The sequence below is a fragment of the Camelus ferus genome, chromosome 13, assembly GCF_009834535.1.
Source record: "Camelus ferus isolate YT-003-E chromosome 13, BCGSAC_Cfer_1.0, whole genome shotgun sequence".
In the NCBI taxonomy this organism is placed as follows: Eukaryota; Metazoa; Chordata; class Mammalia; order Artiodactyla; family Camelidae; genus Camelus; species Camelus ferus.
In genome coordinates, this window is record NC_045708.1 from 15,813,088 (window position 1) to 15,830,071 (window position 16,984).

Consider the following 16,984-nt stretch of genomic DNA (forward strand, 5'->3'; position numbering starts at 1 on the left):
AAAGCATTTTATACATATTCATTCATTTCATCCTCTAAACAACCCTTTGAGGTAGCTACTATTATTATCATCCCCATTTTACAGATGAAGAAAGGGAGGCAGAGAGAAGTTAAGCAACTTGCCCAAGGTCACAAAGGTAGTAAGTAGTAGAGTCAGGATCTGAACCTAGAAAGTCTGGCTCCAGTTTGTGACCTTAACCTCCACACTATAGTAACACTGTAATTACATTATTACAGTGTAGTTGTACAATTACATAATAGAATTGTAGTTACAATTATTATCTGTAACAACATTGCTCATGCTGAATTTAATTGTTTTATCGTAAGAGTTTTCAAGGGCTCTGTGTACATGATTAACATGTACAATCAGGTGTACATTTTTCTGCAGAAGGGTTCACAGGGTTAAGATGTCCACATTATTTGCCTATCTGAACTGAGCTCTCCAAGGAGGCCAGGGCCTACGCTTTACCTGCTGTGGGTGCCTAGTGCAAAGACAGTGTCTGGGGGAGGTTTGCTGGGTAGCTGACGGGTGCCTGAACAAGCACCTGCATCAGCTCAAGCACTTCTCCATTCCTGTGGCAGCAGCTGGACCTTTGTCCTGTCCCTGACTCCTCTGGCCACCCTGGACAGTGCTCGGCATTCTGCATCTCTCAAAGGAGGGAACAAGGCATGGATATTAGAGGTGGCTCCACACAGGAGCCTGGTTTTGAATCCCAGAGCAGCCACCAGTTGACACATGTAACGTTGAGCATCATTTTCCCCATCTGGGCCTTAATTCTTGCCTCACTCAAATGTGCTGAGGCTAAACGAGGCTCCTTCTACTTAACCCATTGAGGCATGGGGCAGGGAGGAGGGTGCAGAAGGGAATAAGGTGGGCCCTCTCCCTAACGTCTCTGAGGACTCACAGTTTAGTCTTGCACACAGTGGCCACTCAGGATATGTGTATTAGTCAGCTGTTGTTGAGATGATGCTACAGAAGAAACAGTTCGAACAATCCAGTGGCGAACAACAAGCGGCACTTTTTCTTGCTCACGGGTGGATCTGTGGGTCAACTGAGGTGGTGCTGTTTCAGCCTAGGAGTTAGGTCAGGGTCTTCTCCACGTGTTTCTCATTCTGGAACCAGCTGTGACCCAGGTTAAGCCTCCCCATGGCAGATGGCAGAAGCACAAGAGGCCAGGCCAAATCAACAAGCACATGGAAAGCCTCTACTTGCACCAGGTCCTCTAGAGTATTCCAACAGCCAAAACAAGTCATGCGGACAAATTCAGCATCCGTGAGGCAAAGAAATATCTCTGCCTTCTTTTGTGGGAAGTGTTGCAGAATCATATGCAAAAGGTTTAGGTGTGTGATTCTGTTACAGGGAGGGAGTGAAGAATTTGGAACCACAGATGTTTATCCAGTAGCCAGACCTGCCCCGAGTGGCAGGAGTGGGCAGTGGACTCTGGGCAACAACCTCACTAACTGTTTTCTCTGTTCCTCGGCAGGAGCTCAGTGAGTACAACGCCACAGCCATAAAAAGCCCCACCAACACGGTCACTGTGCAGGGCCTCAAAGCCGGCGCCATCTATGTCTTCCAGGTGCGGGCACGCACCGTGGCGGGCTACGGGCGCTACAGCGGCAAGATGTACTTCCAGACCATGACGGAAGGTAAGCAGGGCCCAGAGGGCAGAAGGCGGGCCCCGACTCTACAGACAGAACAAGGGCCACCATTCCTATCAAGTGTCTTTGGCAAATGAGAAAAGCCTCACCGACCCCCGCCCTCTGCTAGATGTCAGTCCTCCCTCTTGGGTAGGAACCTTTGTGCACTGTACAAACTGCACAACCATATACAGAGGCACTGTTTCTGCAGCCTGGAAAGTATATGGACTCCTCCATTACCATCATGTTCTTTCCCAGGACCCCTGGGGGCTCAGCCAACTTGCAGAGCCACTCTGAGCAAGCTCCTTTCATTCCCTGGTCCAATTTTTTCTCATCTGTAAAATGAAAGGATCATATTCAATCTGAGAAAGCAAACATATTTTATCCATATACTATTCGAGTGTTTTGCAATTGGATTGAGAAGAATTCTGAAGCCACATTTGAGCTCAGCAGGCAGAAGTGCTGAGATGGGTTAGGAATGTCTGCCCTAGGCAAGAGAATGGCAGGCTGCAGCCCATGTGCTATGTGTCTCTCAGCCTGGGACCACATGGGCTCTAAGCACCCTTCCTGCTCTAATAATCTTTGAGAAGGAGCATAGTTAAAGAATGTGGGCTCTGATGCATGACAGATGGAAATTACAGTGCTGATTCAGCTCTAGCTGTGTGGCACTGAGCAACTGACCTTACCTCTCTGAGCCTCAGTTTTCTCACATAAATGGGGGTGATAACAACTATCTCATCATCATCAAACTAGTGTAAGGCTATGGGATAAAAATGTACAGGACCCAGCACAGGGTCGGCACTAGGTCACAAGTAGTTAGTGCTCACCTAAAAGTAGGTAAGGTCATAGCTGTCATTGCTGTGAGTCTGGGGGCCCTTTCAGCAATGAGCCAAACTCCAGGGCAGAATACTTAAGACCAGACTCCAGCAGCCACTATTAGCATCAGCTTCAACCACTGGGCATGAGCCTCAGCCTTTACCTGGTTAAACATTTCAGAGGCTCCAGGACCCCTGGATTCTTGTCTTATCACAAAAGTCCTCCCTTACAGCTCCACCATCTCTTCCAGTACCCAGTTTCTCTGTAAAACCCCCTTCCTCCTGGCCAGTGTTCCTCACCTCTTTAGGCCCTTTTGCATGTTGGATGAGTGTCACTGAGCTGGGGGCTGAGGGACTGCCCCAAGATCTTTCTTTATTAATTCAACAAATATACACTGGTACTAAGAACCCAGAAATGACCTAGTTCCTGACTTCAACACACTCCTGTCTGGTCACAGAGGCAATGAGTAGTAGTAGTAAATTTTTAAACAATGAACATATTGATGGCACTCAGAATGTACCAAGTGGTTTCTAAGAGCCAGGCTGATGCTGAGTGCATTTTATACATTATCTCATTTAAGCCCATAGCCTTGGGTCAAGCAGATTCCTGAGTTCAAATGCTAGCAGTGGTCACTTTCTAACTGTGTGACCTGAGGCAAGTCAGTTTTGCTAAGCCTCAGTTTCCTGATCTGCAAAACGGGATAATTACAGGCAATGCATCATAGGACTGTTCTGAGAATCACAAAGGATACTTAACACACTTAGCACCATGACTGACACTTTAAAACAGTAACAGTTAATATTTACTGAGTGCTCACTGTGTGCTATAAGTTATTCTAAGTGCTTTATGCAAAAATGTTCCTATGAGATGGGAACTATTATTCTCTCCACCTGACAGACAAGGAAACTGAGCCACAGAGAGGTAAGTCACTTTACCAAAGATCACACAGATAGGAAGTGACACCACTGGGACTCAAACCCAGGTTCTTGGCTTCAGAGTCTGGTTTTAACTGCCTCTGTATATGTGGCACCTTATCACTGCTGCTGATTTTTATATTAACACTGAGATGTAGATACTATTATGCCCATTTTATAGATGAGAAATTGAGGTTGGAGCAGTTCATGGACTTGTCCAAGGTTACTTCTGAGGGAGTGACAGCCAGTTCTCCACCTGAGCAAGACAGGTGCTCTGTCAGGAGCGGGAACAGGGCCTGGGGATCCCAGGAGGCCCAGCATGGTGGGGGTGTGGGCGGTTAAGACCCCCCGAGCCAGGCTGAAGACACAGCTCTGTGCTTTCTCCCCAGCTGAGTACCAGACAAGCATCCAGGAGAAGCTGCCACTCATCATTGGCTCCTCGGCGGCCGGCCTGGTCTTCCTCATCGCCGTGGTTGTCATTGCCATCGTGTGTAACAGGTGGGTAGTGCCCTCCAACCTGGTCCAGGTCCAGCTGTCCATCTCTTCTGCCATCCCTGAACAGTGTTTGTGAACCGAGGAGGCAGGAGAGGCTCGGGTAGGCCTGGAGACCATAAGTGGCCCTCCACCACCTGAACGGCCACCGTTGACAGCCCGCCCTCTGGGTCTGGCGTCACCCATACAGCTATTTGAGGAGGTGGCACATGGAGACACTAATACTGCAGCATGAAGGAGCGTCTCAGAATAGTGGGAGGGAAAGACTGCAGGATGCCAAGACCTAAGGGGTGGTGGGGAGCGGGTACGGATCATCCCACTTTCTGTGCTTGTTGAGCTCCCTTCATGAATAGGGCCAGAAGCAGTTGAGGAACTCGGGTAAGCCCCCCTCCCCTTGGCTGAGGGGGCTGGAAAGAAGAAGAGAGGACACAGACGGGAGGCATCCCAAGTGGCTAGCACAGCAAAGGCAGGCGGTGGAACCAGTTCCCAGACTTCTGCTGGGCATAATGCAAAGACAGACTCTTCCTTCTTCTGTAAAGGGTTCCCCACTTTAGAACAGACTAGGGCATAAGGTCAGATGGACATAAGTCAGGAGCCACAACCAGAGATGACTTTGCTCTTTGAAAGGGGCTCAGCTGGAGAGGAGACAAGGGAAAAATAGTGAGCCTGGACCTGAAGTCGGGGAGGTGGGAAGGGATGGGTGGGGCCAGGAAGGGTGAGGCTGCTAGGCAAGGCGGCAGGCAGGGAGTCCTCTGGCACAGGGGTGGTTTCAAGGACCAGCCCACCCTCTCCCTATCACCTCCTGTGGCTCCCAGCTCCCTGGGCTCCTCCAGGTGGCTCCAGCCCTTTGCTCTTGTTCCAGAAGACGGGGCTTTGAGCGTGCTGACTCGGAGTACACGGACAAGCTGCAGCACTACACCAGTGGCCACAGTATGTATACCCCAGTGGGGCCAGCACCATGGGGCCCTTCACCACCAGCTCCCCAACAACCTCTCCAGCCTTCTTTCCCTGCCTCCTCCCTTGCTGCAGTCAGACGGAATGTTCCCTGACGGTGTCGAGCTCACGCCCACCTCTCAGCCTTTGTCCAGGCTGTTCCTCTGCCTGGAGTGCTCTCCCTTCTCTCTACCTGTGTTGCTCTCACTTCCCCTCGGGCCTCATCTATACAAACCCCTCTGAGACGCCTTCCCTGACTCCCCAGAAGGGAGGTGGGAGGCCCCCTGTCATGCCTCCCTGGTGAGTCTGGGCTGCCACTTCCCCCACCCAGTGCCTGCATTTCCCTCACTGCCTCATCCTAACTCAGGCCAGGGTTGGGGCACGTGTGCCAAACACACCCAGCACAGGTATCCCCTCCAGGAGAGGCAAGCAGAGAGAAAAGCAGAGCATAGACTCCTCTGTCTGACCCCTTGGGCAGGTCATTTAACCATCCTTCTACCACAGTTTCTTCATCAAAAAAGGAGGGATAGTATTAGGTTGGACCAAATGAAACTGCCATTTTTGTAAGTCAGGAGCAGCCAATACTGATGGTTTTATGGGGCTCAGCCTAATAGCAGTGTTTACCTGGGACGATTGTTAGGGAGGATTAATTGGGTCGAAATCTATGAAGTGCCACGAAGGGGCCTGGTACATGGTGCATCCACGCTCAGCTGTGAGCCAGCAGTGTTACCAATGGTGAGGCGAAACCAAAGGGTCACCAAAGCAGGAATGGCTGTGCTCAAAGCCAAACTTTCAAAAAGTTTTTATTAAGCATCTACTGTATGTCACCTCTACATATACTCCAGAGAAAACGTTCCAGAGCAAGGGCTTATAACTTGGGGTTCACGGACACCTAGACCTTCAAGGGCATCTGGACATTCCAAAATTGTATGTTGACCATGGGCGTGTGCACACACGTGAATACTTTTACAGGAGCAGATTCATAGCTTTCATCAAATTCTCAAAAGCATTCTTGACCCCAGACAGGTTGGAGAGAGAAAAGGAGGGCACGTCAGTGAGTAATGCTATTATTCTTTCAATAAACATTTATTGAGCACCCTCTGTGTGCCAAGCCCTGGGATTTAGGAAGAACAAGACAGACGTGGCCTCTGTCCCCCAGGGGAAAAAGGGAAAGCCAGCCCTCACAGGCAGGAAAGTGTTCCAGAAAAAAGTGGCAGGAGGCTGTGGGCCTGCGAATCTGGGAACCCTGATACAAGGTGGAGACAGAGCTGTGGGAGCCTGAGAAGAAAGCACTAGTCTCCACTGGAGAGATCCAGGCAGGCTTCACAGAGGAGGTGGCATTTGATCTGGATGCCAAGAGAAGACAGATGTTCCAGGTGGAGGGAACCACATGGACAAAGGCACAGAGACAAGAAACTGTAAGGCATGTCTGGGACCTTGTGCTGGCATGTGAGGAGCAGGGAGCTATAAGTGGGGCCCATCATGGAGCACTTGGAATGCCAGGTGAAGGCATTTGCCTTTGTCCTGAAAGCAATAGAGAGCCCTTCTGACTAGCACTCCGGGCCAAGGCTTGGGGACGGCATCTGATTGGTTGGCTGCACCCAAGCAGGCTTTGAGCTCCTGCCATGCTTCCCCTTGGCTCCCTGAGCTGACCTATTCCTGACCTATTCTGGCCCAGCTGAAAGGGCTTCCTCCAGTTCTGTTGGGAGGAAGGTGGCAAGTCAGTCACTAAGAACCATAGGCCAGGCACTGGGTTGGGCAAGAATGGGAGCATCTCTGGAGCTGATGCCCTGGCTCAGAAGGAGGAGTCATGGCTGAATAATCCAGGAGGAGGAGGCATGGACCTGATCTGGGTGGATTTCCTCCAGGAGGCAGTGAGCGTGGTGATTAAAAGCACTGGCCCTTGGCTCAAGTCTGCCAAACCTGGGTTCAAATCCTGGCTGTGCCATTTGCCAGCTGTGTGGCCATGGACAGACTACCTAGCCTCTCTGAGCTGCAGTTTTCTAATGTGTGAAATGAGAAAAATAATCCCTTCCTCCAAGAGTTGTTGGGTGGAAGAGATGATAATGCATAGAAAGAGCCAACAGTGTTGGGCACACAGGACTCAGTCAGTGGTAACTGGGATTAATCATCTTCTAGCTCTGTCTTCTGGATTCTACAGACACTGATATCTGTTGTGTGCAGAGTTTTATGCAGTGTGCCAGGGAGGGAGGAACGAGAAAAAATCATGCACTCACCCCTCTCCTCCCAGGGCCCCACAGTCTAAGATGGTAGTTCTTAACTCTTTGAGGGGTCTTAGGCTCCTCTGAGTCTGCTAAAAGTTTTGGATCCTGTGGCCACAGAAATACAAATATGCATGTGTGTGTAAATAAAATAAGGTAAAAAATCCAGGAAAAAATCTATATTCAGAGATAAAGTTTTGGAGAACTTTTACTTTCAACAATATTTATTTATATAATTTTAAACTACTTATAAGAAGCATAATTTACTTTTCTAATTCAAAGAGGCAATAATAATAAATGCATTCCATTTCAGGAGCCCCTCCAGACCCATCCTGGGACTGCCAGGTGGTTCACAGACCCAAATTAAGAAAATTAAGGGCTAGACCGACACCCACACAAACAATCCAAAATAAAACTAATGTATTAGAGCAGTGGTTGGCAAGTTTTTCTGTAAAAGGCCAGACAGTAAATATTTTAGGCTTTGCAGGCCTTACAGTCTCTGTTGTAACTGCTCAACTCCACCGCTGGAGCATGAAAGCAGCCACAGGCAAAGGAATGTCTGAGGCTGTGTTCCAATAAAACTTTATTTATGACACCTTATTACACAACAGGCAGTGGGCCATATTGCTAACCCCTGTGTTAGAGATTCCGACTCCTAGATTACTGGCATGTCTGAATTAGAGGCTGAAAGTGGTCACCTAACATGTCCAAGACCGAGTGAGTTCAAGTGACTTGCAGGGGGCTGTCCAGTTCCTATGGGGGCCACACAGGAGTGTATTTCCCTCCACGGAGAGACTGGCTCTCACTCTTTCATTTGTTCACCTCTTGAGTCTGTGCATGTGACTGAGCCTGGTCTTCTCTCCCAGTGACCCCAGGCATGAAAATCTACATCGACCCTTTCACCTACGAGGACCCCAATGAGGCAGTGCGGGAGTTTGCCAAGGAAATTGACATCTCCTGTGTCAAAATTGAGCAGGTGATCGGAGCAGGTAAGTGCCTGGTACCCTCCCTGGTACCATGGCCTCAGCCATGGGTGGGGAGACTACCCCAGTTGTACTCCTGGGGCAGAGTAGGATGTGGGGCAGGAGCCTCACAGGATCCTTCAAGGCCCTAAGGCTCAGAATGCCCAAGGTGGAAGAATGCCCTCAAAGATCACCCAGTAAAACCACCTCATCAACAGATAAGGAAACTGAGGCACAGGGCTGGGAAGGAGCTTGCACATCCCATCAGAGATTGAACTAGGTCTGGAACCCAGTTCTCAGGACTCACTCTCATGCTTTGTCCATCCCACCATTCATCCCAGGTCCCTCTCTCCATCTCCCCAGGTTCCCCTACATCCTCACCCCACACCCAGCCAAATACCATGGGATGGCCATGAAGGGTTTACTCTTACTCCCAAAGGTGGCTGGGACTCTTCTGGGCCCCTACACTCTACAAAGTGGTTCTGTGGATGAGAGGATGAGCTGACTACTGAGGAGGAAAAGCTCCTGCAGCCCCCAGGGGCAGATGTTACAGGGAACAAGGAGGTGGCATTTCCACCTGGTAAGTGACATCCTGCCTCTTTCGGTGTGTCTGTCCCAGGGGAGTTTGGTGAGGTATGCAGCGGCCACCTGAAGCTGCCAGGCAAGAGAGAGATCTTCGTAGCCATCAAGACGCTCAAGTCAGGCTATACTGAGAAGCAGCGCCGGGACTTCCTGAGCGAGGCCTCCATCATGGGCCAGTTTGACCACCCCAACGTCATCCACCTGGAAGGTGTTGTCACCAAGAGCACCCCTGTGATGATCATCACTGAGTTCATGGAGAACGGCTCCCTGGACTCCTTCCTCCGGGTAGGGGAAGCCAAGAGTGCCAGGGGCCCATGGGTGGGGCAGAAAAAGGGGTGGTGGACACAGTTTCATACTGTCAGAGCCTGGAAGGGTCTTGGGAAAGATCTAGGTCAGGATTGGCTTGCTTGCTGCCACCTTCCTTCCCTTACCCACAGGAGGCATTGCTAATAAACCCCAGACTGTCTCCCACTGAACCCAGAAGCAATGTCAGAATCCTTCTCAATCCAGGAAACCACAGCCGGTTGATCAGAGTTGGCATACAACCAGAAATCTTTGCCATCCAAGCTCTCAGCCAGCCTTCTCACTATGCACCAGAGAAAACTGAGGCTCTTAGAGAAGCAGAGTTTGCCCAGGCTCACCCAGAGGGTCGAGATGAGAGCCAGGACTACAACCAGATCTCTTGATGCCTAGTCCAGGGTTTTCACCAGATTTGAATTTCCCCAAAGCTGTATAGGGAGAGAGTTCAGAGCACAAGGACAACAAAGGAAAGCTTCTAGGCCCCCCGATATATCATAGTCAGCCAGCTAGACAAAGAGCACTGACGAGGAATCAGAAGTATGCCATTGGACTAGTTGCTATTTAACAACTATTTATTAAGCCCCTAGTGTGTGCCAAACACCTTCCATGCACCTTCTTGTTTAACCCTGATGGCCCTGGAAGGTGGGTGTTAACTTATCCCCATTTAACACACGGTGGAGAAAACTGAGACTCAGAGAGGTTAGATCATTTGTCCAAGGTTGCACAGCCAGCAAAGGGTGGAGCTAGACTCAAATCAGCTGTATCTGTTCCAAAGCCTGTGTTTTCTCCACCATCCTGAAACTGGCCTCTCCTGGGCCTCTCTAAGGTCCCTGAGCACCAGAGTCCTTCCCACAGGGAGCCCAGAGGCCAAGGCAGCAGGGTCCTGCTCTGGTTCTGTTGGGAGAATGCTCCAGAGAACTGATTCATGCCCTTCCATTTACTCTGTGTTTCCTCCACTTCCCAAAGCAAAATGACGGGCAGTTCACAGTCATCCAGCTGGTGGGCATGCTGCGGGGCATCGCAGCCGGCATGAAGTACCTGGCAGACATGAACTATGTCCACCGTGACCTGGCCGCCCGCAACATCCTCGTCAACAGCAACCTGGTCTGCAAGGTGTCTGACTTTGGGCTCTCACGCTTTCTGGAGGACGATACCTCAGACCCCACCTACACCAGCGCCCTGGTAAGATGAAGGCAGGGAACAGTGGGGTCACAGGGCCAGGAAAGAGGGCAGATATCCGTCTCCCCCTGCAAGACATTTTTCACCAACACCTGCTCATGCCAAGCGCTGTGCTGGGCCCTGGAGACATAAAGACATAAACCACATGTTCTGCCCTCTTGGAGCTCACAGGCTGGAGGGGGACACAGAGGTGCAGAGCAACACAGAGTGATGGGGCTATGAGTTAGACACCAGCTTTGGGAGGCAGAGGAAGGCTTGCTAGAGGGGGTGATGTCTGAGCTGAAAGCCAAGGGCCAGTGAAAGTTTACCAGATGCCATAGTCTCATGGGAAGATGTGACTGGAACACAGGCTGTTGGGGGAAGTAGTGAGTAACAATGCTGGAGAGGTTGGTAGGGCCAGACCTTGGAGACCTTTGAATGCCCCAGCTCAGGACTGTCTTCTCAAAGCTATTAAGGTTGTTGAAGTGTTTTAAACAGAAAGAAATAAGACACAGTCCCTACCTTCACAGAGCTCAGAGATAGTTCAAGTAGAGCCAGGCAAGTAGGCAGACGGTTGAGGACTGCTCTGTATGAGAAGTACCTCCTTGATGGAGAGGCATGGCGCACAGCTGTAGGATTAAGAAGCAAAAGCAACTCTTTGGGACCTAGGAAAGATTTTCAGAGGGACTTCAAGGATGAGAAGGAGGTTAACAGATGGCAAAATGGGAAAAGGCACCTCATGCAAAGGGAATGGCATGTGCAAATGCCTGGAGGTGTGGAGCACCAGGTGAGTTTGGGGAAAACAATAAGGTATTGCATGTGATTGTGCAGCACAGGACATAGGGTAGGAGTTTTGTGAGCAGAGGCCATTCGGGTCAGCCTCCCACCCACTAACCCATCTCATTCTGTCCCCCAGGGGGGTAAGATCCCCATCCGCTGGACAGCCCCAGAAGCCATCCAGTACCGGAAGTTCACCTCGGCCAGTGACGTCTGGAGCTATGGTATCGTCATGTGGGAGGTGATGTCCTATGGGGAGCGGCCCTACTGGGACATGACCAACCAGGACGTAAGTCTCCAAGGGGGTGGGCAGAGCCTCTCGGGCCAGCCAGATGGGAGGGGAAGATCCAGAACTCCTAGCCTTTTGCCTGTCTCTCAGGGGTGGGAGCAAGGTCTCTGAGATCCTGGGCCAGGGTAGCTCCCAGCCTGATGTTAATTAATTCAAACATCTGCACAGGACCCTGGACTCTCCAAGGGGTCAGCAGTAGTAAGACCTATCCACCCACGAATCAGCAAGTCTTCAGGATGCATTTACCTTGTGGCCAACCCTGAAAGAGACCATATCTGCCCCTTGGATGTTTACCACCCATATGGGAAATAAGACAATTATTCCAGGAACCAGATGTAGTTATCAGGTGCTATCTATGATCAGGTACTGAAGTGGAGAAGGCAGGTGTCAAGCCCCATAGGTACGGAGGCGAGAGCAGTGTGGCCCAAGACCAACCAGGAAGTCGTCATGGACAAGTGGGGCTCAAACGGAAGTGGGACTTGGAGATGTGAGGGCTTCCAGTGGAAAGAACAGCCTGTGCAAAGGCCCAGAAATGGGATGATGAGGGGTCATGCTGGAGAGAAGTGAGAAGCTGGTCAGAAAAGTTCATGAGGTTCAATAATGTGGTGTTTGAAAGTTAAACCAAGGAATTCTGATTCACAATGCAGGACAGGGAATACGTGAGGCTTGAGCAGGAATGGTGACCACAGTCACGTTGGGGAAGATGAACTTGGCCCTGGTGGGGGGACAGAACTGAGAGGAGTTCGGCTCCTTTCCCTGACAGAGGAGTCAGGTGGGGTTGCCCACAGGAGGGTCAGCCTGGTGGACCCTGAGGCAGAGGGTATCTCAAGGTGCTGGTCAGGGGGAGCAGACACCCAGCTGCCAGGACAGGCTGAGGCCACAGATGGTGGGAACCCAGGTGAGGAACATCCTGGGGCTACCTCCAGGGGGTGGAGGCAGTTGCCGTGGCAACCAAGTAAGTCTGTCCTGCGATGTACTGGGCCAGGCCAGAGAGCAGATGCTCGTACCTCACCCACCCAGCCCCACTCTGCCCCTGTGCTGTCCCCAGGTAATCAACGCCATAGAGCAGGACTATCGGCTACCACCACCCATGGACTGCCCAAGCGCGCTGCACCAGCTCATGCTGGACTGCTGGCAAAAGGACCGCAACCACCGGCCCAAGTTCGGCCAGATCGTCAACACGCTGGACAAGATGATCCGCAACCCCAACAGCCTCAAAGCCATGGCGCCCCTCTCTTCCGGGTACGGCCCCACCCTGGCCCCGCCTCTTCCCAGCTCCACCCAGGCCCCGCCCCCTCCTGTTATGGCTGAGTTGGATGGGGAAGGACAGCACTAGTGCTTGTGGGGAGCCTGCCTGCCTTTGGGTGCAGAGTGCAGGACACAGGCTATCCTGAGGAGGAGAAGGATGCCCATTCTGTGTAGCAGAGGAAGCATCTTTTAAAGCATAGTCAGAGAGGACAACTTTTAAGAGAAATTACCAGAATCTTGGTGAATAGATTTACTCATCACTCAGTGTCCTCCATAGCTACCCTCACACACAAACCTAGGCCCTCAAATTTGCATCTGCATCTTCCTCAACACAGCCATGCTCTCTCTCTCTCACACACACTCACGCAAAAATGCAGTCCTACACATGTACATGAACACACAGTTGGGCACGAACACTCATGCTTACGCTCAAACAATCTCACACACATGAATATACCCAACCGCAGGCTCTCGCACCTACACACACCCACAGGCACCTAAGCACACACATTCAGAAGTACGTACTCACCACACACACACACGGGCACACACACGTGCATGCCCCCATAAACAGGCTGCCTTTCTCATTATCAGAGAGACCGGCTCAGCTGGAGGACCATTAGCTCAGTGATCCCCCTGCTTCCCTTCTCCCAGCGGTCCCGGGACACCCTCCATCAGGCCTGCAGCCAACACTGCCTTGCTTGGGCAGCTATGACAGGCCCCAGTCCCAGCCCTGCACACTCTCACTCTTCGGGACCCTCGATCACACAGGGTTTCTGAGAGGCATCTGGCCAGGTGTCCTCAGGGTCCATGGTTGGCTGTGTCCAGAGACTCTTGAGGCCCAAGTCCTTCACCTGCCAATTTCTTGGGGCCAAGAGATGTTTGTGTTTGCCTCTGTTTTCTCCTCACTGTGACCCTACATCAGCCACTCCTGATTCTCCAGATAAAAACCACTCCGAGTTTTTAGCCTCATGAGGGTCATTTCACACCCTGCCTGCCAGGACGTCATTCCCATTAGTGCCACCAGGTTTGTCTGGACTTTGGAGATGCAGTCCACAAGATCAGCTTCCTCTAGCACAAGCAGGGTAGAGAAGGAAAGAGAATGGCATTGGGGAGGAAACAGCAAATCACAAGCACAGTCAGTCCAGCTGAAATCCCTTCTCCTCAAACTAAGCAGGAAAAGGGTCTCCTACCTCACCACTGTGGTCCTGTCTCTCAGCCGTACCATAGAGGCTTCCCTAGACCATCTAGGCAGCCCCAGTTTTGGGCCATGCACACACACTTGCTCTTGCACACTCATGCATATATGTGTGCATATTTATGTGGGTTCAAACTCACGCCCACTCTCATACAGAAACACATACGTACACTCTTACCTACATTCACACGGATGGATGCTCACGTGCAGGTACACACACAGCCTGCAAGTGTGCCCTCCTCGCCCAGGCTTACCCTCACCCCCATATCAGTATGTGCCCTGACCGTTCCTGTTGCCCACCCCACCCCCAGAGTCAACCTGCCGCTGCTAGACCGCACGATCCCCGACTACACCAGCTTTAACACAGTGGACGAGTGGCTGGAGGCCATCAAGATGGGGCAGTACAAGGAGAGCTTCGCCAACGCAGGCTTCACCTCCTTCGATGTCGTGTCGCAGATGATGATGGAGTAAGTGCCCAGCCGTCTCCACCCACCACCATTGGCCCCCCGCCCCACCCATCCCACCAAACGGCAGGCTCGGAGAGTGAGGAATAGGCAGTGTCCCAGCAGGGATATAAGGGACCAGGGGGCAAGACAGGCAACATGGAGTCACATTCAGATCAACACCCAGGTCTCCTGCCACCCACTGGCTGTGACCTTGGGCAAATCACAGAACTTCCCTTAGCCCTGGTTTTCTCCTGTAAACTGGGAAGTGGAAGGAAGATCAAAGGATTTAGAACGTGAGTGGGTACTTAGTTCCCCCGTAGCAGAGGAAACAAGTGCACCTAGACGCCCTGACTCCCAGTCACCTGTTCCTTCTGTCTCAACATTCACTCACCTCAGCTCCGGATGCCCACCCACTCCCCTAAGCCCCTCACCTTGCTCTCTCCAGCAAGAAACCCTCAGAGAAGCCCAGGCACCTCTCTACCTGAACAGAATCCCTCCACCCACCCTACATTTCACTAACACACCTGCTTCTCTCCCAAAGGGACATTCTCCGAGTTGGGGTCACCTTGGCTGGTCACCAGAAAAAAATCCTGAACAGCATCCAGGTGATGCGGGCACAGATGAACCAGATCCAGTCTGTGGAGGTTTGACGTTCACCTGCCTCAGCTCACCTCTTCCTCCAGGCCCCGCCCCCTCCACCCCACATGCCGGCCCCTCGGTTCTCCATCCACCGCCGGGTCAGCGACCTGCCAGGAGGCCACGGGCAACAGGCAGAACCAAGCAGCACTCCAGCCATGAGACGTCACCAAGAACACGTGCAACTCAGATGATGGAAAAAAGGGAATGGGGACAAAAGAAAATAGATCCTGGGAGGGGGCGGGAAATACAGGAATATTTTTTAAAGAGGATTCTCATAAGGAAAGTGATCATTGTTCTTGGGGAAAAACAAGGGCTTGGGAGATCCATGCGATTTGTCCAGTCGGAGATCAAAAGCAGTTTCTCTCCAACTCCCTCTGGGAAGGTGACCTAGCCAGAGCCAAGAAACACTTTCAGGAAAACAAATGTGAAGGGGAGAGACAGGGGCCACCCTCTCTCCCAATGCCAGGCTGCTCCTCCAGGCCTCACTCAACAGCCACGTGCCAGGCGGATGGGCAGCCACCCCAGGAAACACTCTGGGAAAATCCAATCCCGCTGCCTCTGGGCAAACAGAAGAATTTTTCTGTCTTTGGAGAATATTTTAGAAACTCCAGTGAAAGAGACTTGTTTCTCCTGTCAGCTCCTGGGGCTGAAAAGGGACTTTTGTCCTCCTGGGTCAGGGAGAACATGGGGACACCAGAAAGGTCAGCCTTCCTGAGGGCGGCCGCCCCCCAGGTCTGCGGCTCCACATCCACGTCACGCACACGGCCGGCGGCCCCAGCCCAGCTGGGCGCCCACTCCCGCCAGCCCCCACCTGGAGGACTGATGCCGCAGTGACTGCCGTCAGCTACGACTGCCACTGAGAAGGACTGCTCCTGCATCTGGGTTTGTTTACAGCAATTCGTGGACTCGGGGGTATTTTGGTCAGGGGTGGATTTGGTTTGGGGGGGTTTGTTGGTTGGTTTTTTTTTTATGACAATGAAGTGACACTTTGACATTTCCTACCTTTTGAGGACTTGATCCTTCTCCAGGAAGAAGGTGCTTTCTGCTTACTGACTTAGGCAATACACCAAGGGCGAGATTTTATATGCACATTTCTGGATTTTTTATACAGTTTTCATTGACACCCTTCCCTCCTCCCCCTGCACAGAGCTCCCCGCTGCTGCCAGGCCTCACCAAAGCCAACTGCCACAGGACCATCTGGGCCATTCAGAGACTGAGATTTGGGCAGAGGGTGGGGGCCAAGGTGGAGGAACATCCCACCCGAGGGCTGTTTCTGAAAAGCAACAGCTTGAGAAGGAAGTGGGCTTTGAGGCTGCAGGGCCAGAAGTCTTTGCCCACTTCTCCACTCTCTTTCTTTCCCAATCTATCCAGTACTTTCTAGGCAAATAGGCCCCTTCGAGGTCCCTGAGTGCCCTCAGATGGCCAGAACCCAGTTTCGCCTCTGGGAGCCTAAACCGGGGTGCACCAGAGGCTAGGACCCGGATCATTCACTGTGATACCCCAGCCCTCCAGAGCGTCACCCTCAAACACATGTGCAGGCATGCTCCTTTCCTCCCCTAGGGAGAAAGAGTGTTATATCTCTCCCACCTCCTCCCCGCCACCGGACCTTCGCCCAGGCTGAAGGTCTTGGCCATAGGAAAACCATCAGCCAAGGCATCTGGCCACAGACTGTCCTGTGAGCAAACACAGTCACCTGAGCGGAACAATCGGTTAGTGAATTGAATGGAAATAAATGCTTTAGTTAGAAAATGACCCTGTTCTCTGTAAGTTGCAAGAGAGACCCTGGCACCCTTGGGAAATGTCAAGTCTTCCAAGGGACCCTTTGTCAGGGCTCCAGAAGGCCCGGGGCTGAGAAAACACATAGAGGACACCAGTGGTCCACATGGCCTTTGCGGCTCTGGCTTATCAAAAGCGCAGACGAGGAAAAAAGTGAGTTGGAAGTGGCTCAGAACTTGGAGTCCGATGCCCTGCAAATCAGGGTGAGCCACTGCAAGATGGATCGGGAGCAGGGAGTTGACAGCAGTGCACTCAGCTCTTCTGGGCCAGAGGAAGGGGGCCTAGGTATCAAGTGAGCTGCGATAGTGGGAGTGTGAGGGTCCCAGAGAACCCATGGACCCTCAGTCTAAGCAACAGGTATCATCACCTTATCCTGGTCAACTCCAATATTCTCTCAGCAGATGGGCTTCTACTCACGTACAATCAAAATTCTTTGTGTGGGAGGACGAGGCGGGGGAGGGGGAGCCAAGGACACCACATCTCAGGACCTTTCCCTCTGTCCCTGGGAGACTGACCAGTGAGAAAGAGTCAGGCTGCAGGTGGCCGACTAAAGGCCCCTCAGTCAGAGCAAGCATCCAGCATGATCCAGCCTGTC

General features: G+C 51.9%; 1 protein-coding gene across 3 annotated transcripts in view; it reads left to right on the top strand.

Moving 5' to 3' along the window:
* EPHB2 (EPH receptor B2) overlaps positions 1-15,702 on the top strand; it is a 176,010-nt gene extending 160,308 nt beyond the window's left edge. Inside the window, exons 7-16 of one of the 3 annotated variants that reach the window (XM_032495410.1) lie at positions 1,577-1,646; positions 3,757-3,865; positions 4,722-4,789; positions 7,881-8,003; positions 8,596-8,843; positions 9,825-10,040; positions 10,933-11,082; positions 12,131-12,324; positions 13,840-13,995; positions 14,516-15,702. In XM_032495410.1, the coding sequence (XP_032351301.1) occupies positions 1,577-1,646; positions 3,757-3,865; positions 4,722-4,789; positions 7,881-8,003; positions 8,596-8,843; positions 9,825-10,040; positions 10,933-11,082; positions 12,131-12,324; positions 13,840-13,995; positions 14,516-14,624 (1,443 nt within the window). In that variant the 3' untranslated portion in view covers positions 14,625-15,702. Of the gene's footprint in view, positions 1-1,483; positions 1,647-3,756; positions 3,866-4,721; positions 4,790-7,880; positions 8,004-8,595; positions 8,844-9,824; positions 10,041-10,932; positions 11,083-12,130; positions 12,325-13,839; positions 13,996-14,515 lie in introns of all 3 variants that reach the window. The other 2 variants (XM_032495408.1, XM_032495409.1) reach the window with 2 other exon arrangements.
* Positions 15,703-16,984: the final 1,282 nt, after the last annotated feature.